Source organism: Thermobia domestica, chromosome 11, assembly GCF_964235325.1.
Source record: "Thermobia domestica chromosome 11, izTheDome1.hap1.1, whole genome shotgun sequence".
Lineage (NCBI taxonomy): Eukaryota > Metazoa > Arthropoda > Insecta > Zygentoma > Lepismatidae > Thermobia > Thermobia domestica.
In genome coordinates this window covers 259,285,094-259,309,854 of record NC_137464.1, presented here as the reverse complement: position 1 = coordinate 259,309,854, position 24,761 = coordinate 259,285,094, and the positions used below count along the sequence as shown (strand labels likewise).

The 24,761-nt window shown below is 34.2% G+C and overlaps 1 protein-coding gene across 3 annotated transcripts in view; it reads left to right on the top strand.

Moving 5' to 3' along the window:
• LOC145664982 (uncharacterized) overlaps positions 1 to 24,761 on the top strand; it is a 536,351-nt gene that overhangs the window by 284,120 nt on the left and 227,470 nt on the right. For all 3 annotated transcript variants that reach the window (XM_081732149.1, XM_081732151.1, XM_081732150.1), the window contains exon 2: positions 1,111 to 1,182. In XM_081732149.1, the coding sequence (XP_081588275.1) occupies positions 1,149 to 1,182 (34 nt within the window). In that variant the 5' untranslated portion in view covers positions 1,111 to 1,148. The remainder of the gene's footprint in view (positions 1 to 1,110; positions 1,183 to 24,761) is intronic.

The window sequence follows — 24,761 nt, the reverse complement described above, 5'->3', positions numbered from 1 at the left end:
CCAGTTGAAATGGAAGTGAGTTCAATCTTCAGACAATAAAACTGAAGGTAGTGGAGCCGATAATATTAACATATTCAGTGTATGAAAATATACAGAAGTGGGTCTGGAAACTACACAATATTTTTTTTCTTTGAGACAATATTTAAGTACAATTATACGTCATTTGTTGTAAAACGAATATGGTCCGAAAGCTAAAATAGAATAAATTTATAAAACGGTATGGAATGTGTTGCAAACTTAATTTTATTTTTGTTTACACTATTAAATCCTCCAAACCAACATATTGAACAAAAATACACGGGATTTTAAAATGGGCTATTTTGAAATGCGTATGTTGTGCCTAAATGCTATGTAAATTTAGAAATATTTGTAAGTCAACAGACACACACACACGCATATATATATATATATATATATATATATATATATATATATATATATATATATATATATATATATATATGGTGGACACAAAGTCGATTTCCTCAATATGTAAACAAATAGTTGTTTTCGTGGATGCGACTTAATATTAAGCAGGTTAATTTTGACTGCATTACTAGTGCTTTCCTCTGAGAGTTTTTTCTCTCTTTTTTTTTACAAACATACTACGCCCGTTCTGTAACTGTTTAATCCTAGTGCCCTGTCTTACGCATCTTAGTTATGTCGATTTAGTTCTAATTATTCTTACTTTATTAGCAGAGCTGGACCTAGAAGGTAAAAACTGGGGGGCAGCCAGAACCCAAACTCTGATCGGTATATCATGAGTTTACTGGAAACTTCCAAAATTATATAAATAATAGCTTAAATTATTTTTCTCACTCAAAAGCTGACGGGCATAAGTCCCCCCCTTCCGGCTCCGGGCTATATCCACCACTGTTTATTAGTAACGTTTCTATCTTGTAGAGTTCGCGTTATATACTTCGTTTACCAAGTATTTGTTCATGTCTTTCTGACATAACCTTTTTCTCTTTAAAACTTAATTTTAGAAATTCTATGAATATAGTTTTAAAGACGTGGTTAATGAACTAAACGTTTTATTAGCAACATACGTTACTCTCGCCTAATCTTCTCATTGCGTTGTTAACCATGAATGTTTATTTTTATTTTCAGATTATTTTGCCGTTGTTAATTCTCCGATTACTTAGAACATGAAGTCGTGTTGGATATTTCTTCTCTCTTTAGGTAAGTGCAGATTTCCTTAATTTATTTATATACATTTTATTTGTTTTTAACTAGGCTTCTTAATGTAAGAAGTCAAAGTACGTTTTTATAAAGGTAACCAAGAACATTCTGTCTCTCTTTTCACCCATCACCTTCGAACATCGATATGTCACTTAAGACGTACCTGGAAAATCAAATATAGTCCCCATCAGCATCGACGATCTTCTGCCAAGGTTCTGGAAGGTCATGGATTCCGCCGCGGTAGAACTTGGTGGGCCGTGAAGCGAAAAAGGTATCAAGTGCGTTTTGCACTTCTACTGGGGATTTGAATTGCGTCCTCTGAGATGATTGTCCAAGGAATGGAACAGGTGATAATCGGACGATGTAATGTCCAGGGAGTATGGCGGATGCAACAGTGTTTCCCATCCAAGGCGTAGAATGGTGTCCTTGGTCATCCTAGCCACGTGGGGCTTAGCGTTGTCCTGTAACAGGAGGACCTCTTTGCGATTCAGAAGTGCTGGCTCCAGACTTTTGACTTTTTCTTGAACACGACTCAACTGCTGACAGTACACTGTTGCATTGATGCTCTGACCAGCTGGTAGTAGTTTGCGATGCACGATTCCGCGAGCAGTCCACCAAACACACAAGAGGACCTTCTTCTGGAGCAGTGCTGGCTTCGGCTGTTTTGGAACCGGTTCATGAGATGGGAACCAACCTATCGAACCTATCGACCCAACTTGTAGTGCTTCCCAAGTTGATAGAGGTGTTGCCGAATGGTTTCTCCACACTGAATTATAGTCCCAGTTCCTCACACGTCTGGCCACTGTTCACCTCAATTGGTGCTTCAAGATCTTCATTATTGTACATCTGTTGGCCTTCCGGCACGTGGTGCATTTTCGAGAGCTTTGTAACCGTCCTTAAATTTGTTAAACCACCAGTGCACTGTCCGCGTAGTCACGATACCCTCACTAAAGGCCTAGCATATCTTTCGGCTCGCTACAGGAGCGTTTGATTCCAGTTTCAACTCGTACAGCATACACGCCCTTATGATGTTCTGTGGAGGTCCCATGTTTATTCAGTCCTTACGCAAGTTCACGGTGTAACTGAACTGCCACAACCAGGTAGTATGTTGGATATACCCACACGAGCAATTAACCTTTGCCATATCTCCATTCGCATTCAACTTTCGGTGTGAGGGCCAATTGAACACAGACCTCCACAAAAAGCGACAAAAAATTTTCTTGGTCACCGTTATAGTTCAAGAAATAAAAATAGAACAGTTTCTATGTGATCTGTAGGCGAATATGTGGATTTTAATTTAGTGGCCTTCCATCGCCGAAATTAGTTGAGATGTCCACCTTCAGTCTAAAGTGGGATCAGAACAGAATGAGCTTTCAGGTATTTGATTTGAGAGGGCCAACTGACGCTATATTTTAGGCGGTCACTAAAACTATGAAGTATCTTGCTTTATTACTAAATTCTGTTAGTTATAAATTAAGCTTTAGAAGAATTCTGTCTTCTTTCTTTCTAACCTAGATTCTGACTGCCACTTAGCTATTTTTTTTAGAAGCTTCTATTGACAGCATCCGTACTAAAGAATCGAATTACTTTTGTTACAAAGACCCGGATGAGTAGAACGTGAAAGTAGAAGAAGCGTTTGTAACAGGCAGCGAACAGTTTCTATGTCGCAGTAGACATTTCTTTGTGTTTCTCTTAATCTCGTAAAAAAAAAAAAAAAAAAAAACCCACAGTGTGACAGCTTCACCAACTTAAAGTTTTTTTTTCACCCCTAACGGGCTGCAAATTCAACCTGAAAAGCACAATCAAAGGGCATTTCTGGGGGGAGTTTCCTATTTTCCCCCTTGGCAAGTTTTTTTTTAATCTTTAGATAATAATTGGGCTCACTCTACAAATTCTTTACCAAAGAGCCCACTATTTACTTAAACCCGTCTCGTGTGCTCGTTATATTTATAATTACACTAGCAGAATAGCCGTTCTTCGCACGGAGAGGATGTGTTTCATTTTGAATATAAAAGACTGAATTTGAACTTAAACGGCATTAGAAATTTCACTTGTTCGTCTCAGTGATTCCAAAAACTATGGATTCGACACAATATCTGCCATTTTCAATCACTTTTGTATATATATATATATCCCTCTCCCCAAGTTGTGGGGCTGAATTTGGATTTAAACGGCATCGGAAGTGTCACTGTTCATCTCAGCGACCCGAAAACTATGCATTCGACACTAATATAGGTCATTTTCAATAATTTTTAAATATCTCCCGCTCCTCTAAGTTGTACCATCAAAGTAAAATGATAAAAGAAAAACTCCTCCCAGGACCGAACATCATCTATGTTGAAAATTTGATCAAGATTGGTCGGGTGGCTCAAGAGGTCTGAAGTCACAAATATAGTTAATGTCATTATATATATATATATATATATATATATATATATATATATATATATATATATATATATATATAGAGAGAGAGAGAGAGAGAGAGAGAGAGAGAGAGAGAGAGAGAGACTGGAATACGCTGTAAGGAAAATCAAAGATAGCAACCAGGGCCTAGAGTCGAACGGTATTCATCAGGTTATGGCATATGCTGATAATGTAAATTTAATAGGGAATGATAGGAGAACAATAGAGATAAATGCAAAAGGCTTGCAGGGGCATGGGTTTAGAGGTAAATGCAGAGAAAACTAAATACATGGAAGTGCGTCGGGACCGTAATACAGCAAATTATGGATGCGTTAAAATATTAAATAATACTTTTGATAAAGTGGATAGTTTCAAATATCTAGGATCAATATTAACAAACGAAAATCATATTCACGAAGAAATTGAATGTCGACTAAAAGCAAGGAATTCGTGTTACTATTCGGTTCAAAATCTCTTGTCGTCGCGAATTCTGTCGAGGAATTTGAAGCTTAAAATATACAAAACGATAATCATGACTGTTGTTTTGTATGGCTGCGAAAGATGGTCACTTACTCTGAGGGAAGAACATAGAGTGAAAGTATTTAAGAACAAGATCCTGAGACGAATATTCGGACCCAAGAGAAACGGGAATGGGGAATGGCGGAAACTTTATAACGAGAAACTACATAGTTTATACGGTTTACCAAACATTGTTAGGGTCATCAAGTCTAGGAGGCTTAGGTGGGCAGGTCATGTAACTAGAATGGAAGAAAGTAGAAATGCTCTCAAAGTCTTGAATGGAAGACCAATCGGAAAACGACCATTAGGAATACCTAGGCGCAAATGGGAGGGCAATATTAAGATGGATCTCGCAGAGATTGGAATACAAAGTAGAAACTGAATGCAGTTAGCTAAGGATAGAAGTCAGTGGAGAGCTTTTGTGAACGTGGCATTGAACCTTCGGGTTCCATAGGCCATAGAGTTATATATACATGGTTATAACTCTCAACTTTATTAGAAAGTGATTTTTAAAACAGAATTAAGGACTAAATGTATATTCTTTAAATTTAGAGTTTTAATGAAATTGGAGCGATTTCAGGTAGCTACAATCTAAGGAGAACGTTGCTTTTTTCGGTTGCAGTTAGACAAAAACGATGTTGAAAATTTAAGTAGTGTTTATTCCTTACATAAAACAATGTAATATGCAGCATCTTATTCCGATATTGAATTGAAATGTTACCAGGAGGCTAAATAAGCACCTGGCAAAAGCCACAAATGCGTTTGATGCAAAAAGGGCGTAAACTTGCTTACACCCTTATTACATCAAACTTCTCAATTGCACTTTTGACTACAATTTCTGGGAAATTTCACTGTAAAAGCCTACTTTTAAGCACCATTTCAGATAATTTTTCATACGTGTAAGTGATGCTATTGACTATATGAAATTTCGTGTGGATTACCCGCACGTTTACTGTCATAACAGATTTTGCGTATATCAGTCGATATACAATTATTTGTGTATAACCCGCACTTTTGACACTGTATTTCAGGGAAATTTCCTCTGTGAAATGTCCCCACTCTCTGTTCCAACTTGGACATACCTGCACTAAAGCTTCGCACACATTCAAAGGTGTCTGGGCTAAGCGACTGAAGCGAAAACTGCGATGCAATCAGTGGCGGATTTAGAAGGTAAAAACTGGAGGGGGCAGCCAGTACCCAGACTATGATAGGTATAGATAAACTGTCAAATAAATGTGAATAATAGCTTAAATTATTTTGGGAGGGCCTAGGCACTCCAGCCCTAGCCTAGATTCGCCAATGGATGAAACGCTTAGACGTGACAACAACGCATCTTTCTCTTTTGCTTACAGCGTTTGAAGGGAACTAGAAGCCCCGCCTGCATACGTCATAAACACTATTCCTTAGCATAAGTAGTCTGTAATATATAAATCGGAGGAGAAAGAGAACCAACGATGCTTCTCCTAAGCTGCATGCTGCTCTAAGCCCTCTTTCATACACAGCCACTGAGTTGTGCCACTAATTATGGAGCATTGCTTTAAATTGGAGTTTTCATACGAAGCCACCGCAGTTGTCGCCACTGTCTGCTTTCGCACAACTCTCGAGCAACCTCCACTCGTGAAGAGGAAGCTTTCGTAGAGGTACACTGCAGTGGCCGCTACTGTACACCGTTGTCTAATTTATCCTTTGTATTTTAAAAAAAGAAACACTTAGTTGGCTTACTGATCAGAGACGAAAAATGCACAATTGTTTATCGCTGGAAATATATCTTATTTTACGCCATATACTGGAGTTCTCGACTGTCTTAAAAAACTATAGACTATTCCTATATTTTATATTATAATACGGTATCATCCTATGATGAACGCATAAGATACCAGGAACACATTGTTGCCTGTTTCTTTATAATGTTACTACCATATTTCAAATTACCTTTATAATCCTGATTCTTTCTGTAACGTGAAACTATAACCGCTACCAGGTTATAAAAAAATTTTTTATAAACACTCTGTATATTTCGTAAAGACTGTGATCATTATTTTCAATTTATACTTTATTCTGCAACGCACATAAGTTCTTTCTTTGGTGGGAATTACTTCTTTCCCACACAATTGGACAAAAAAGTCTTTCATCGTTTTTTCATATATATATTTAAAACGTTGCTTTCGCTGAAAACATTTCAGTTAGTAACTAACCATTTCAGTGTTTCTCCCTGACTCATTATATGCATAGTATATATTCTATAGTTAATGGAAACTAAATTAAGTGTTTTCTTTAATCACTTATGAAAACATTATAATAGATTGGAGAAATACGGACTGACCAGATGTTCCAGTAGCCAAAGTGGCACCAACTGTGTTGTTTCGTAACCCGTTATCTGTACTTTCTCACGCCAGTGTTATCGCCGTGTCTAGTGCATTATGGGCAGTTAACTAAAATTAACATAAATTGTTTTCCGTATTCTGTTTGTATGTGCATACAGGTGAGTAACTAAGTAATTTTTAAAATAAACTGCCAACACTATTCCGTTAACCATTGCAACCCATAGCTTGAGCTTGAACGCTCAAGGAGTTTAACTCCAGGTCTGAAATATGCAACCACGTATCTCGCGTTGAACTTCAAACATAAGTTGTGTTAAGGGGCACAAGCTATTTAACCGGTAAAAAACAATTTCTTACGGCTAGCCCCAACTAGTGAAATCCCAGGTCCTCAAACCTTATGCGTTTAAAAAGTTATATACGCGCCCACCAATATCAGTATTCCACTGTGCAGATCTTCTTTTCGAAGATTCACCTTTACGCTGCAAAACTGTTCAGCGTAACAACTAAATTCATCGTAAAACAATCCAAACAACTTTCCCCCAGTGCTAATCCCCCAAGTGCGTTAATGGTGTAAGCAAAATATTTATAGTAATACCTAAATTATAATCATATATATATAGAAAGGGCTCTATTTCCCGAAAAGGGCAAAACGTAATTTCAGCGGCAAAATTTATTAGTGTCCAGTATTGTGTTCATTTCTCTTCGTTATTTTTTTTTTTTCAAAATAGTATTCTAATAAATAAGTATAGTGTCATTTAACCCAGTGTGTTTTCATTGTATGTATAAATAATGTTTGTGTGCGTTATGGTCTAAATAACCATCTAATCGTCCGTGAGGTTTTCAAAACAAAACACCCAAACCTCTCGGCGCCTAATGCTCATCTCATTATTAAAACCAACAAGCTTTTTAAAAAACAATTTGTAACCTTTCTTGGAAAGGTCTTCGTCATCTTGTCCAAGTAAGTTAAAATATCAAAAGTATACTTATTGGTAATACCACAAGCCAAAAACAGCAAACAAAACTATAATTGGTTACAAATAAATAACCCAAACATGAACCACAAACTCAAAACCGGTTACAAATAAATAACGCCCAAACAGCGACACGCACTCCAATTAATTACAAATAAATGGCGCCCGAACAGGGACCACGAACACCTGGCGGTTATAAATAAATGACGCCCGAACTACCGACCCGAATCGAGACCGTTGGTGCTCGAAAATACATATAAGATTAATATTTTAATATATCATTTCTCTTTCAGCTTAGTACCAGGAATCCAAAAAAAAAATCTCTTTCAGGTGATTCTAATCATATTGTTTTGTGATAGTATATTTATCCTAATCATATGTTTTAAGTATATTCTTGTCCAAGATGGCACACCAGGAAGTAGATATTATAACTAAAATGAATTCACTTTTCGAGAAATATAGGAAAGAAATGAAAGAGAATTTTGGTAGGTTAGAACGAAAACTAAATAAAAATAATAAAAAAATTGAGAAATACATAAAAAAAAGTAAAGTTGAGTTTAAAGAGAATTGTGCTCGCTTGAAAGAGAATCTCGTTGAGTCAAAGAGTGGATTAGGTCAAAAGATAGACGCTTTACGGGACGTGTTTTGTGAAAATAGTCAGCAAATAGTAAATACTGAAAACAAAATACCGGAATGTGAACCCCAGTTACAGTCAGATGTTCCTACTGGATACGAAACACCGGAAATTGAACCTCAGTTAGTGACTGATATTCGTAATAAAAATGAAACGCAGAAATCTAAACTCCAACCAGAGACAGGTAGTCTAAACCATCCTCGTAACAAATCCGATAATGATTTTATTCATTCAGTATCTAGCAACACCACTTGTAGTATCAGAAGTAGTGAAATCCACGAACATATGATTGTAGATGACAGAGGTCGTAAGCGCACAAAACAAACTACCACAAACTACAGAGAAAAAAAGCGTAAACGAAGTTACAGTTATTGTAATAAGCAAAGATACCAAGTTCAGATCGTAAACAATACGAAATTTAAAGGGAATCAGAACCAAGACCGCACACGAAAAGGCAGTAACAGAAACAGAAGGAGTCGTAAATCACGGCCACGTAACTCGAGTTATCACATACTAGACAGGAACGGCAATTTGTGTAACATTAAGCATAGATTTGTACATAGAGGTAACCATCGTAGAAATAAACGAACAGACTGCAGTTACCAAGGCAGAAACAGTAATCATAAGAAAAGAAAAAAAAAAAAAGAGGGGCAACCAAAACTTTGTGTGTTAATACAATTTTTTTTCTTTCAGAAAAGCAACGCATTTCTAAGCGAAAAACATGTATTCATTTTCTTTCTTTTTGCTTTTAGTTTTTGATAGAACACCTGGATACGAAAAGAAGAATTACGCATTTCTTTCAATACTCCTTTTTGCTTCCAGCTTTTAACTGTTCGGCAATGAGCAGATAACACGTTTTTCTTTCTTTATTTTGATAAGATAATCGCTGCATTTTCGATCACCTGTTAATGTCGATGAATGACGGACGACACACAGCTGATTGATTCTTTGTGTGTGTGTATGTGTGTGTCTTTGCTCCATGTAGCACTTCACACCTCAGTCAGCTGTGTATGAGTGTTGCAAACCTTATCACTGACTTACTGTTAGTTTAATGTTATTAATTTTTTCTTGTTTTCATTTCAGATGTTTGAATTTAGATTTTTTAGTAAATAATTAACGTATCACATACGTAGGGGAATTGCATTTTAAAAGCAATTTGAAATCTTGGCGAGATTTCCGTACCCCCAGCTAGTGGGAAGATATTTTGTCCTTATATTTTTATTAAATGTTTTAAATTTTAAATCCCTTTTTAGGATCCTTTCCCACTTTCAAAATTCTTAAATATGTTATTACATGTTATTTAGAATTAATTTTTGATTTTCTTTTAAAAAAAAAAATGTATCGAGATGCCCAGGATAAAAAAAATTTTAGTTGTTAGTTATGTATATATTTCTGTATTTGTAAATGAAACTTAGTACGTAATCTCATGCGTAGAATATGAAATTTTACACTTATAATCAATGTTAAATTTCTTTTCAATGTTAATCTTAGATTTTCGTTTTCATTTTGAAGTGTTTACTGTAATTTTATTGAACCTCATTTACGTCATTTACCCGATTTTGACTTATTTGAATTTCCAGGATGTGACATGATATATTTTGTTCAAAGAGAAAAGTTTAAAACGGAAAGTAGGCTAAGCCTTAAACAAGTGATAACAGACATTTCCTTATTGGTAATAGAATGTGCAGGAATGTCGTGTGAATAGTATAATTCTCCGAACGAAAGCAGTAATCTTTTATTGTAGAAGAAACTATATAAACAGATATTCTGATGGTGAACGGTCGTTTTTCCCCTCATATTAATATATATGCGAAAATATGTTTAACTTCTATATTTTCTTGTAATTTCTAATTAACATTTTTTTTCGTCTTCTCTAGACCACTGAACAACCGTAGGGAAACTCCTTCGGGTAGGATATTTTATGGGAATAAAGATAAATATTTTTTTTCAGGGAGGCAATATTTCCTGGAATTGCAGATCTGTTGCAAAAATGGATGTGGCTAATCCATTGGATATTCCATAGCTAACTGTATTTTCGCCATCAATCGCAAAATATAGTTTTACATTTCTCTTCTTCTTTTATAGTAACCCGTAACTAACCATGTGTATTCTTAGGTTAGATTTTTTGAGTATGTTATTATCTAGTAACATTTCAGCAAATATTTTAACGTTTATAAATCGTAACTATGTTGTGTACTTGTATGCTAATGAGTTGTAATGTTTATTTTTCATGTTAATTTTGAGAAAGTTATATTTTAGTCACAGTATGTCCCAAAACTATTTGGAATTTTTTAGTAAAATTGTTTTTGTTATGGAGGATTTCCTTCAGAAATCAACATGGCCAAAGGTTTTGGAATATAAATCTTTAGGTTTCAGCCATACTGCCAATGACAGATGATTTTCTTCAAAAATCGACATGGCCCATTATTTATGAGGTTTCAGCCGTCTTAAAAATATTGATATAGATCCCGAAAAATAAACTTATTTTCTTTCTTTCCAACAGCATAAAGCCATAATGATTTATAAAAATTATTTTCTGTCAATTATTTCGTATGCTCGATGACTAAATTTTAATATGTTAATAAGACCATTTTGAATATTTTGTAGCGAGGATGCCTAAAAAAGTTTAACTGTCGTGAAATTACATAACCGTTTTGTAAAAAATTTAATCTTGATGTTTCGAACTGACCAAAAAGTTGTAATGTCGTTGACTATATTCTTGTTTGTATCTCATGTTTTTCTCTTAGTAGGTCTCATGTATTTTGTCTTATAAAGACATATCTTTACGATGCTACAAGAGCATTTGTATTTTGTGTGTTTACACATTTTTTCTAGGTGGAAAACGTATGTTATGTTCCAGGGAACATACGCGTAGTTTACTGAATATTAATGTTTATATTTCAGTTTTGTGCAGAAACAATTTTGTAAGTGCCTAGGGTTGCAGGCCTTCCTCGTTTCTAGTTTTTTTTTGCCTCGCAGGTGTCGATGTGTGTGTAAGTACGTGTAGTATTACACATTTTTCCCACCTATGGTTTTGGTCAATTCATGGTGTAATGACCATTTATTTTCAGGAATGTTTGGACTAGTGAGTCAACTTCCTTGATTCAAACCTTTGAAAAACTTGGATCAACACTTTATAGTTTTCAACGCTTTATTAATAAGTTCTCTTGCAGATAATACCCACATGTTCTGGTAACCCTACAATGTTTACGTTTTTGGAAGTGTACAACAACCATTATTCTAGGCCTAAGCTAATAATAACTTTGTTTCAAAATGAAACCATTAGTTGTATTGAGCATTATTGAATTAAAGTCTCGATTTTCACGACGAGCAGATGGCATTTAATCTTATGGCGTGCCAAATTTTCTTCATACATGTCAACGAAATCACGATCTTTTCTTTGATATGCAGAATCATGCTTATTTCTTGGGATTACTATGAACGTCAATTTTAACACTTAAGTTTATTTTTTTTTTATTTTTGAAAAACGATTTTTCGTTCTTTTCTACCAAACAACACGAGGCACAGTTAAAAAAAAAAGGGACATACAGGTGAAAATCTTATTTTTGTTTATATATTGTCATTTTATCATGTGTTTACATTTCCATTCATTTTATTTTTTCAATGATTTTCATATTTTTCAAATATATTAGAATAATATCGAAACTTTAACAATAATTTTAATATTTTAGTACCTTTAACATGTTTTGCTATTTGCTTATTCATTCATATTATTATATTTTAAATACAGATATCAGTATATTTACTAATTTTTATTAAAATATTTAATAATTCTTCAAGTCGATGTTTTCAAGAATAGTTATCGTGTGTGTATATTTATTTCATATTACACAAAATAAAGTGATCGAAACGGAACACTTAAACATTTTATGAAAAGAATTTATTAGTGTTAAAAAAAACAAAAAAAAAGCATTTAAATAGCCCTATAACGTATTTACTTCTTATTATATTAAATAAAGTAATCAAAACGAAACACTTAAACATTTTACAAAAAGTATTTGTGTTTTTTTTTTTAATAAAAATTTTAATAGCCCTATAAACGCTTTCTGCAAACTTAAAAAAAAAAAAAAAAGTTATCATACAGGTGTTATAACCATGTCTCGTTTCTCACACCAATGTTAAAAAAAAAAAAACTCCCCTTCTCCCCTCATCAACTCATCGTTGGAAAACCATGGAGGATATTCAATACATGGTTTCAACATATGAAGTAACAAAAGATAAGAAAACTCAACTGCACCAATTGTTCAAAAAAATCTTATTACCTTATAAAACATTTAAATTGAACATTGCTCATGCAAAAACCTCATCATGTTATAGTAAGTAAACAAGTTATTTAACTATTTAAATAGCCCTTTTTCCAGGTAAAAAACCATTCATCATTTATACACGTAAGTCTCACACCATATGACAGTGTTGCCAACTAACTTATTTTAAATTTTCAGGTAAAAAACCTAATTTTATTCATACTTCGTCATACGGCCAAGGGTTCTCAACCTGTCTACGTGTGCACTCGACAGGTCGTTCCACGTTTCAAACGCCATATATAACCGCTACCAGGTTATAAAAAAATTTTTTATAAACACTCTGTATATTTCGTAAAGACTGTGATCATTATTTTCAATTTATACTTTATTCTGCAACGCACATAAGTTCTTTCTTTGGTGGGAATTACTTCTTTCCCACACAATTGGACAAAAAAGTCTTTCATCGTTTTTTCATATATATATTTAAAACGTTGCTTTCGCTAAAAACATTTCAGTTAGTAACTAACCATTTCAGTGTTTCTCCCTGACTCATTATATGCATAGTATATATTCTATAGTTAATGGAAACTAAATTAAGTGTTTTCTTTAATCACTTATGAAAACATTATAATAGATTGGAGAAATACGGACTGACCAGATGTTCCAGTAGCCAAAGTGGCACCAACTGTGTTGTTTCGTAACCCGTTATCTGTACTTTCTCACGCCAGTGTTATCGCCGTGTCTAGTGCATTATGGGCAGTTAACTAAAATTAACATAAATTGTTTTCCGTATTCTGTTTGTATGTGCATACAGGTGAGTAACTAAGTAATTTTTAAAATAAACTGCCAACACTATTCCGTTAACCATTGCAACCCATAGCTTGAGCTTAAACGCTCAAGGAGTTTAACTCCAGGTCTAAAATATGCAACCACGTATCTCGCGTTGAACTTCAAACATAAGTTGTGTTAAGGGGCACAAGCTATTTAACCGGTAAAAAACAATTTCTTACGGCTAGCCCCAACTAGTGAAATCCCAGGTCCTCAAACCTTATGCGTTTAAAAAGTTATATACGCGCCCACCAATATCAGTATTCCACTGTGCAGATCTTCTTTTCGAAGATTCACCTTTACGCTGCAAAACTGTTCAGCGTAACAACTAAATTCATCGTAAAACAATCCAAACAACTTTCCCCCAGTGCTAATCCCCCAAGTGCGTTAATGGTGTAAGCAAAATATTTATAGTAATACCTAAATTATAATCATATATATATAGAAAGGGCTCTATTTCCCAAAAAGGGCAAAACGTAATTTCAGCGGCAAAATTTATTAGTGTCCAGTATTGTGTTCATTTCTCTTCGTTATTTTTTTTTTTTCAAAATAGTATTCTAATAAATAAGTATAGTGTCATTTAACCCAGTGTGTTTTCATTGTATGTATAAATAATGTTTGTGTGCGTTATGGTCTAAATAACCATCTAATCGTCCGTGAGGTTTTCAAAACAAAACACCCAAACCTCTCGGCGCCTAATGCTCATCTCATTATTAAAACCAACAAGCTTTTTAAAAAACAATTTGTAACCTTTCTTGGAAAGGTCTTCGTCATCTTGTCCAAGTAAGTTAAAATATCAAAAGTATACTTATTGGTAATACCACAAGCCAAAAACAGCAAACAAAACTATAATTGGTTACAAATAAATAACCCAAACATGAACCACAAACTCAAAACCGGTTACAAATAAATAACGCCCAAACAGCGACACGCACTCCAATTAATTACAAAACGTACCCATATTAGAACTAACTAATTCTCTAACATTATTATGTTTTGTTCTTTGTATATTAAGCATCCGATTTCCAGCCACCCCTATTTGCTAAATGAAGCAATTCCGGATCTATGTTTATTATTACTGCTGTATCTCGGTTTAAACCGGTTTCAGTTTAGTCATCTGACGGCTGTCTCTGATAAGTACAGATTATTTGAACAATTCTTCTTCTCCAAAGGATTTCCTGACCATTTGACAGGTGTCTAGTATTACTGATTTTTGTAGATTTGTTAGGAATATTTTGCGTTGAAGTTGTGTCACAGTACTTTTAGGGATAATTACTGTGGTTGAGATAATGATCGGTCTTGCTATAACTTTCTGATATTTCTATAACTTTTGATTTCGTCATCCAGGTCTTTATATTTGCTTATTTTCGTACTTTATTATTATTATTATTATTATTATTATTATTATTATTATTATTATTATTATTATTATTATTATTATTATTATTATTATTATTATTATTATTATTATTATTCAACCACTAAGGAAAGAAGTAAAAGAGGGAAATATTTTGTTGACAGAACCAAACATACATCGATGTGATTCATCGTGCCAAAGTGGTTAGAACTTCGCTGCCTGTTCAGGGGGCCGGGTGTGATTGCCTGTGGTAGGTACTGTGGTTTAAATTAAAGCGTGGAGCTACGTCTAATATAATCTACTAGTCTAGTTGGTATAGTTTTGTATATATTTCTTATGTGTCCTGGATGGGGAAAGAACGTGGGTGTTGAAAGGTAAAAAAACAAAGAGGTGTCAGTGTCTGTTGCTACCAGTTGCTTTGTTTATATTTCCGTTCTGCTAGTGGCGCTATTCAGTTCCCGTGTATGAAAGGGCTGTAAGCTTCACAACCTACTCAGCTTAGGTGCTAATCCTGGCTTGATGAACCGACCATTAGATAATGAACATTTTAAATATAGAGTCATATTCAAGATCCAAGATTCACCCTCACATGATTTGCTTTCAATTCTCGGAATAGTCTTTCCCACAATGTTTAATAATAAAAACAAATTGTTTTATTTTTAGGTTGAGCTTCTCTTTTTGTATTAACGGAAGGAGTCATGTCACACGGCATTTGTCCATTAAGTTACAAAAGGAATTGTTTATTCCTGACAAATTGTAAACAGTCTAATAAGACTAAATTACAATATTTTTCGGTAGTTATTTTTTTTTAATTTTTTGTTCATTGTGTATTGCTAAAGTTTGCGTGTTTTAACCTGAAACACCCACAAAGCCACACGCCTACACACACACACACACACATATATATATATATATATATATATATATATATATATATATATATATATATATATATATATATATATATATATATATATATATATATATATATAGATGAGAGAGAGAGAGAGAGAGACGGTCTTTGCTATTTTTATACTTATTAGACCAGGAAAACAGAACATAATAATTGCCCTGTTTGTTCTTTGTTATTCCTAGATAATTAAAAAAACAGACAGAACATGTATTTTTGTTCTATTTTAATTTAATGAGCATAAAAAAAATAAAAATGAAGCAATAAGCAATGGCTATTCAATTGCCTACCGCTTTCTTTTACAAAAAGTTTTTTTTTTTCTTTTTTCATAGCAATAGTTAACAAACCATATCAGCCAGTTTCCTGTACAGTTGTTGCTGATCAGTGTTGCCAACAACCTTTGAAGAAAATAGGCTAGATGGCCTTCAGAAATAAGTTTTTTTTAACGCAAAAATGGCTGGATTTTGAACTGCAAACCTTTTTGTGTGTAAGATTAGAAGTGAGTTATAGTACAATTTGGAATTTTGAATTTTATTCGAAGCAACAATACATGACTGTAAATTACAATAAAGTTCATCAACAACTCATCTGATTTGTGAAAGTCAGCAGCCATATTATCAGTTGAATTGAAATAAGTTATCGTCGATAACATCGCAGCTAGCCGAGGTGCTGGAACTGGATGCACCATCGTTGGATTGTAGATTGGTTGAGTTTGTGTAGACTACCAGTATCCCAATTTTCAGTAGTACTTCTTTCGGCAGGTCATAGTCCTTACAAACACTTCTTATTTCTCCGTACACCCACGTGAATCATCATGGTTGCATTGAGAGTTTTCAAGCTAATTAGGTATCCTATGCTTCCTTTAATAAACAAAAACAATCTCTGTGGATTGGAGAACCGAACAGTTTACTAAATTTGTATTAGAAAACTTGCATTCTTGCAATGAAATGCGAAAATTAAAATAATTAAAAAGTAGCAATCGGGGCTGTTATGGAAGGGATATTAAAATTCTTTGAGTTGATAAGTATTGTTAAGTAGTTGTAAATCTGTGGGTGGAGAGAAAGAAAGAAGAATGATAAACAAATCTTTTTTGTGTAATAAAACACCCTCTTCTACAGAAATCAATTAATACGATAATATATAATGACAAATAGGCTAATTTTTAAAAATTGCACTTTATGTTCAAGGAAAAAGTATTTTTAGAATTAATTTAACGCCTAATATAAAGCAAAATATGGCAAAAAATTCATAAAATAAGTTATATTTAAGGCCATAAGCATTTCATAGATTTGTATGGCTAAATGATTTTCTAAATAGACTAGATTTAGGCAAAAATATGCTAAATTGGCATCACTGTTGCTGATCCGTTTTTGTTTTGTAAGTGTTGAATTCACCTGAAAAAAATGATGACGTGCACAAAAAGAATAGAATAAATAGTGGGAAGAGAAGTAAAATAAACCGAGTTTTGAAACCAAAAGATCACCTTGATTGAATTCTGTTGAACATAACCATTTTTATTTCAGTTTTTCCTTACATTTCTTTTAAATATATCTCTCTATTTTTCACCAAAAGAAAAGGATTTATTGATTTCTTGTACGCAACAAAAGCCCAGAAAGTGAAGAAAACTGGAGAAGACATATTTTCATTCTAACATGTTGCTTTTCAAAATCTTTATTGTTCCATTTAAGATATTAACTTCAAACTAGTTATTGTGTGTAACTACGTAACAGAATAGCTAATGGTTGTCACCTTTTCTTGTCTCTTATTTTTTCTTACAAGTATTTAATTTTTTTAAGTTTCTTTTGTTTTTATTTAGAAATTGCCATTTTAAAATTGTTTTGCGTTTTTCCTTTTTTTAAAGCAACATGATTCAATTCAATTTTCTATATAAACATATGTATAGTAATCATCTGTTACAGTGATGGCTAAATCTTTTTAGGATACGGTAGGTTCAAAGAAAAGAGAAAAATCTTTAGGTGGGCCAATATAATTAGTTAGAAACAACATTGATATATTTTACACAATTTTTAAAATCAGGAGCGTACTCACGGACGGTTTCACCGGGTACGTACTCAGTGGTAAAGTGCTTACCTTTCGTGCATTGGGTCCCTGGTTGGATCACCAGTCAAGTATTTTTGTGGTGGACAACATCGTGCCCGCAGGGTACTTTCATTTTCTCCCACATTCTCATTCCACCATTTTCTCCATTACCATGCCCAGTGGCGTATTTACGATTTTGTTTCAGGGGGGCTTTGCTAACTTTCGAGGGGGGGCTTTGCCTGAAAATGTGAAAATTCTGCGAGATATTTCATATACTTTACTATAGTAAGTAAGATTTCAGAGGGGGCTTAAGCCGGAAGCCCCCCTAAATACGCAACTGACCATGCCCTTTAGCGTAACTGAGACGGATGATTAAGGCAAGTGCTTTTCCGAAGATGTAATCGAAGACTTGGTAACGCATGTGTTCAGAATAGTACCAGGTGCACAGCTTCTGACGTTCACAGGACGATGCCTCTTACCGCTAATTTTATGAAAATTGGTGTTACCTGTGCGTGTGTGTGTGTGCAGCCTTGTGCTGCTATCTGTTCACACGTTACAAAACTACTCTCCAAACTTTTTGATACCACCTCGTATAGTATACGTGTTGTGCCACCTCAATTACTGAGAATTGTATAGTTGTTATGTCTATTCTGACAGAACAAACTCATCCCTTTTTCGAGAAATTTGCATGGCTCAAAAATTACCCATATTGTCATTCCGACAGTTAACGGATATATCAGACACATCCTAACAAAATTACATACTTAAGATTCTGATGCGTAGTTTCCGAGAAAATTGACATAGCATTAAAAAGTATGTTCCTCGTTCCCAATATTAACTGATAGTTCTGCTGGAACAGATAGTCTATTTATTAATGTCCTGCAAGGGCGCTGATCCTGGAGGGGCTGGGGCCGCCTCCTCAAAACTCATGTGGGCCCCTTCCTTGTATTTATGAATATACAATATTTGGCATTATTTGAATGTGATTTGTCTTAAAATCCTCATATATATGCCTTCTGCATCTGAATGTGCCCCCCAAAATTTACAGAGAAATCGGCGCCCTTGATGTCTTGTATATGTTAAAAAATACTCTTAACTATCTTATCGTAGAAAATAACATTCATTGTTCTCTGAGGAGTGAGTGTGCAGCCGACCACTGGAGGGTTAATTACGTATCTCTAAAAAATAAATAAATAAATAAATAAATAAATAAATAAATAAATAATAATAATAATAATAATCCAAGCCAACAACCGGGAAAATGCAATAGACCCTAGAGTGCGAAGATCTAAGATCATTGACAGGTTTATTGTGCATCGTAATCCTGTAGACCTTCTCAGAATTTGTGAATGAGTGGCATGCTCTTACTATTTTGTTTTGGTCATGGTTTTCACATTCTCTGATCACTGACCTTGACAACCTCAACAATACAAACAATAAAACAATTTTTATGTTGAAATATTGTATTTTTTCGTATTTGCATCTCATTTATAGACTTTTTTTTTCGGATTGTCCGCGATTTTCGCCATCCGCGGTGCCCTTGTCACTCAATTCTAAGGATAATCGGGGCTTTACTCAGGCCCGCAACTAGCCACAGAGGTTTGGGGGCCATGAATATGTTAGGAGGAACAAGTCATCAAAAATTATCTTACAAATATCTAAATTGTGTTTTTGAATTAATAATATAATTTTGTATTGAGGACTGGAGGGGTTACGAAAACTTTAGGGGGGCAGGCCCCCTAGTCCCTGGTTGAGGGCCTGGCTTTACTATAATATATTATTATTGTTTCTATTTCGAATTGTTACTTTCTTATGTTTCTTCCATTGCGTTGACAGAAGCTTGAGCCCCATGACTCCAAGGGCGCATATTTCTTTGTAAATTAGGGGGGGGGCATTCAGATACAGAAGGTATATATATGAGGATTTTAAGACAAATTGCACTCAAATTATGCAATATATTGTATATTCATGAATACAACACGGGGGCCCACATGAGCTTTGGGGGGGAGCCAGGCACCCTCGCCCCCCAGGATCGGCGCCCTTGCATGACTCCTGTCACTTCGAACAGTGGTTAGAAATGTATACATTGTTAATATTTAAAGGAGAACGGTTCTTTAGGATCTGGTATTATTTTTAGTTAAGGAAATAATACAACGATACTAGGAGGTGTGAAAGTGGAAAAAGAGATTTCCTGTAGTGCGTTCACTGTTAGCTTTACCAGGCCTTCCTCTTTTGTTGATGTCCACAGGAGAGTCCTTAATTGTGACGTCAATAACAAGTGACGTCACTGAAACTACTGACACAAAGGGGCGATTACTCACACGTCGTGAATATTGTATCACTCCAACGCGTGTTGCCATTTCAGTTTCGCTTTTTAAGTTTTAAAAAGAGAAAGTGAAATCGATTATTCAAAGTACGAGGGTATTTGAAACAGTTGAGTAATTTATTTATTTATTTACTTTATTCAAACAATACTCAACAGGTATTATTGCCTAAATAATTTATTTCTAGTCTCGAGTGCTACTGCCGAAATAAGTTTTTTTTTTAATTTCAGTCAAGCAAATCTCAACGGTGTTATCGCTTAAATAGTTTATTTGTTATCTTATTCTAACAAAACTTAACAACTATCATTGCCTAAATAATTCACTTATCCTCTTCAGTATTACTGCCTATACTGTCTAAATGTATCATTTTATTTTATTTAAACTGAACATCAAAAGGTGATATTGCCTAAATAGTTTCTCTGTTTATTATATTCAAATAAAACTTAACAAACATTATGCCTAAATTTTGTTACTGCCTAAATATATTTTAATTTATTTTATTTAATTAAAACACCAACAGGTGATAATACAAAATACAGGACAATAATAAACGACCAACATCGTTCTTAGTTTTATGACCACTCTACAACCAATTACATTAGTTACCTTGAATTGGCCCTATCTCGGTAATTATATCTCTCTGACCAAAGTTACAAATAAACTTTTCCTTATATTGAAGTCGTAAACGAAATTTTGTTCTTTTATTACCGGAGCACCCTGTATATAACATGATAATTACTGAGGGTAGTGGAAAAAATTATAATCCTATATAGTACTACAGCAAGATCCCTAATCAATTTAACTCTCTAAAAGTGTACAATATTGATGCTGTATACATAATTAAATAGTTCTTTCTTTCCTACTAAAGATTACACTTTTATAATTACATACACGTGCTCTCTGTTGCAGTTATTTGATTCAACCTAAGCTATAATTTTATTTGCCTTCTTGTAAATACTTACTATCTTGTTCAACCGTAAGTAATCTACAAGCTTTAAATCATCGGCAAATGACAAACAATTAGAATCGCTTACCACTTTGAGGGAGATCACTGATTAAAATTAGACACAATAAAGGACGAAGATTAGAATCCTGAGGAACACCAGATAAATATACAGATTGATAGGATTTTTTTTTTTTTGTTAGATATCTACATATTGATTTCTATTATCTAAATAAGATAAAAACATCTTTCTACAGTTTTCACTTTGAATATGAATGAAATAGTGTGTGTGAGTGTATGAATGTGTGACTGGACATAATTTTGCATAGAAACGAGTGCCCTATAGCCACCATGTTTACTATACGGATATATGTTCATCAAATCTAATCGTATATGAAGCCATCTTCTCAATTTTTGCCTCGGGGCGATTTTCTACGGGATACAATTGTATCTACATTTTTGAGTAGTTTTTAATACCGCCTGATATGTATGCAACCCGCATTATATTTTGGTGTTGTTGGGTTACATAGCAGTATAGGATAAACACCTAGATAATGAAATGATTGTGGAAACATTTTTTCTTCCTCACATTTATCCCGGCTTTGAATTAAGATCCGCCAACGATGAGTGCTTACAGGTAATAGAGAAAAATAAGGTTGGTGATATTAATATTGAAACCGGAAGTGGTAGTAATTTTTAGCACTTCCGGTGTGAGTACAAATATAAGAGTTAGATTAAATCTTTGTTCAGAGAAACTGAATCCGTGTGAAAGAACCCTGTCAATACATTTTCTGCTCAATAATAGTTAATACCGAAACCGAAAATGGTAGATGTCCATCATTTCCTGTTTGAATGGAGGTTTAAAGAAGAAAGTATTTTATGTTTATATTTTTGTATTTATTTTATATTTGTATTTTGGTATTGTGTGTTTGTACTTGTTTATATTTTTATTTTTGGTTTTATTTTGTTTGTATATTTGTATTAAAAGTCCGAAAATAAGTTTCCCCAAGCGACTGTGGACAGAGTAGGGTTGTTCTGATAATCGAATAATCGATAACAATTCGATAAAATTTCAAAACCGTTCCATCGATAAAGAATTTTAATTTTATCGAATTATCGAACTTTCGAGACTCCCGAAATGTTCGAGACTCCCGAAATGTTCGAGACTCACGAAATGTTCGAGACTCTCGAAATGTTCGGGACTCTCGAAATATGCGGGACTCTCGAAATGATCGAGACTCTCGAAATGTTCGAGACTCCCGAAATGTTCGGGACTCTCGAAGTGTTCGAGGCACTCGAAATGTAACAAACATTAGACGACTTCGAGACACTCGAACTGTTCGAGAGTCTCGTATTGTTTGAAAGCAGCCTTCTTATTGTATCGTGGTATTATTATATGTATTACATATATGCAGGGAGATCATTTTAAAACTTCTCTCCTTATCAATGAAGTGAAGGAAAAGTTTTTTTCCCCACAGATTTGTGCAAGGTTTAAGCAGTCTGTCAGAAGAGAGAAAAAGGAAAAGAAAACATGCATCACCTAAATGGAATTGGAATCCAAGACACCATTTAGTCTACTAATAGTCACTTTGCCGATTGCGCCAATAACGGGACAGGCAGAAAAATAATTTTACATATGATTTCGAGGGTTTAATTTAAAGTTCTGTATAGAGACAGCTACTGATATAGGTAGAGGTAAGGACATTCGATAAGGCTGAAGACTTATCAAACTCCCGTTTCGAAAATTTACTTTCCGGCGCTCGGATGCCTTCGAGTATTTGAGATTCTCGTGAAACATACCTTGAGAATTTTTGGTACAAAGCTCCCTATTACAGGCCGTCCTGTCTGTCTGTTTGTATGCGGCATCCGACGATAACTTTGGGTTGCCATATTTTGAAATTAGAAAAGCGGTGAATTCTAAACCGTAAGTACTGATGTGAACTTGTGTATTACAAATACTGACGATCCTTCTGACATTTTTTTAGTGATTTCTGTGTTAAGTGACACTTCCAATGTACTTTTCTAACAAAACTAAAGTAAAGCAAATTTAGTTTTTGCCTTTAATGTTTTATTAAGTTCAACAAATGTAAGTCTCGAATTGTAAAGTAAGTATTAAAATAAGATATCTCTAATAAGGATATCTTTAAGACAAGTTTTTTTTTTTTTTAAAAAAAAACAAGCGATATATGGCAGATGCTCATACGGTTTTCTCTCTAAGAAATACAAAATAATTTCTAAAATTTTATCGTAAGAAAGCTAAAACATATTTAGGAGTCTTGGTCCATCTCTTATAAAATTTCTAATCATTTTCAAAGATTGCTACTTGAAATCATACTAACATACGAAATTACCACAGTTTCAAAATATATGAAATACAGTATAAACATTTTAAAAGAAAAAATACTAATAATGAATCTAATCTAAACAAAATGCTAAGGATACCGTAGTTCAATTTGCAATCATTTCTGAATATACAAAGACTAGTTGAACATATAGATTACGTAACAACATAGACTTGTTCAGTTGAACTGAACAGAATGTTATCAAAGAAATACGCACCCATGAGATCATATATTAGTATTCATGGGTTGAATCAAAATGTGTATGATTATGCCAAATGTTTTTACATTTTTCATTCCCTTTAACTTTTTTTAAAAAAATCTCGGTTGCATAAAATCTTATCATAAAATTCTACGCATGATACGTCTTTCATATTGTACAAAACCAGTAGTAATAATTTGGCAGTTTCTACGTTCATCTTGTTTCTGTCATCTGTCCATTCGCGATTGAGATTGACAAAGAAATGTAGCGGTTTACGTTGAATATAACAACACTTTATCAACAAAGTCGTCTTAGATTTTTCTCCAATCCAAAAAGCGGGTGGTTTTACGTGATTAAGAGATGGTTATGCGGGAGACGAATGTAAGACCTGAAAATCTGGTGGTATCCGCTAAAATCAGGTAATATGGCAACCCTATGCCAGGAATCGCCTCCCAAACGTTGGCGGTGTTGTTTTGAAACAATCTGTATAAAATAATGAATTGATGCAAAACTCTTACGTTTCAAACCTACATTATTCGTCCAGGAAGCAATCTGCCTCCACCAAACGACGCTTCTGAATCCGTTAGTGTGTGGATTCATCATAATGTATATACAAACCGACTGTATAGGACATATGCTACACTGTATATTCAGTGTCGAGGAAATAGATTTATTTCCGTTTTTCATCTTCATTAAACTTAGTAATGATTTCAAGGTTTTTCCCGGTAGGCTTACCATACGTCCTAGATTCAAGCCTGTGTCCGGAAAATTGTCTGAGCTTAACTAATGCCCGAAATTTTAGGGAAAATGGAAGACTGGGAAGTTTTGCTATGTTTGGTCAAGTGCTTGGCTTGTATTTCAGTCTTGCGCTGATATTAAAAAAAAAAAACTAGCGATAAGGTGTTCTTCGCAAGAATACTTTACTCAGGAAAATAATTAAGACAATAATATAAAAATATATTTTAAGTATAGAAAATGAGCATAAGCATTTTTGGAACTTAAGATTAGACTTTTCTTAACTTCTTAATAAACACACACGATTCTTAAAAATATCCAGAAATTATGATAATCCTGCCCCGGGGGATTTTGAATACACGGAGGGTGAAAGTAGCAAAAATGCTGGTAAGCCACGGTGAACATGATCAGAATACTCCTCCTGAACAACCCACTGAAATCACCACTGATTTGACTAACATTTATTTCACTGAAAGGCTAAAGGGGGAGTTTGCGCTCAGAGCATCAACATATCTGATTGCGGCAATGTGTGAACTAGTGGCCATTAACAGAAAGCAAACACGACAGAAGATAACACATTTGGCTTAAAAATAAAATTTTGCTACAACATTTTAGCAATACCGTACGCGATTAATATGGTTGAGGTGGTGGGCGTAGAAGAGCAAATTACCCTATTTGTACGTTTAAGACCGTATGTCTGACAACACTGATACAATATCTGTCAGCAAATAACAAACAAGAGATAAAATTCAGGAAGAAATTGAACTTCCTATGTGTCCGTGTGT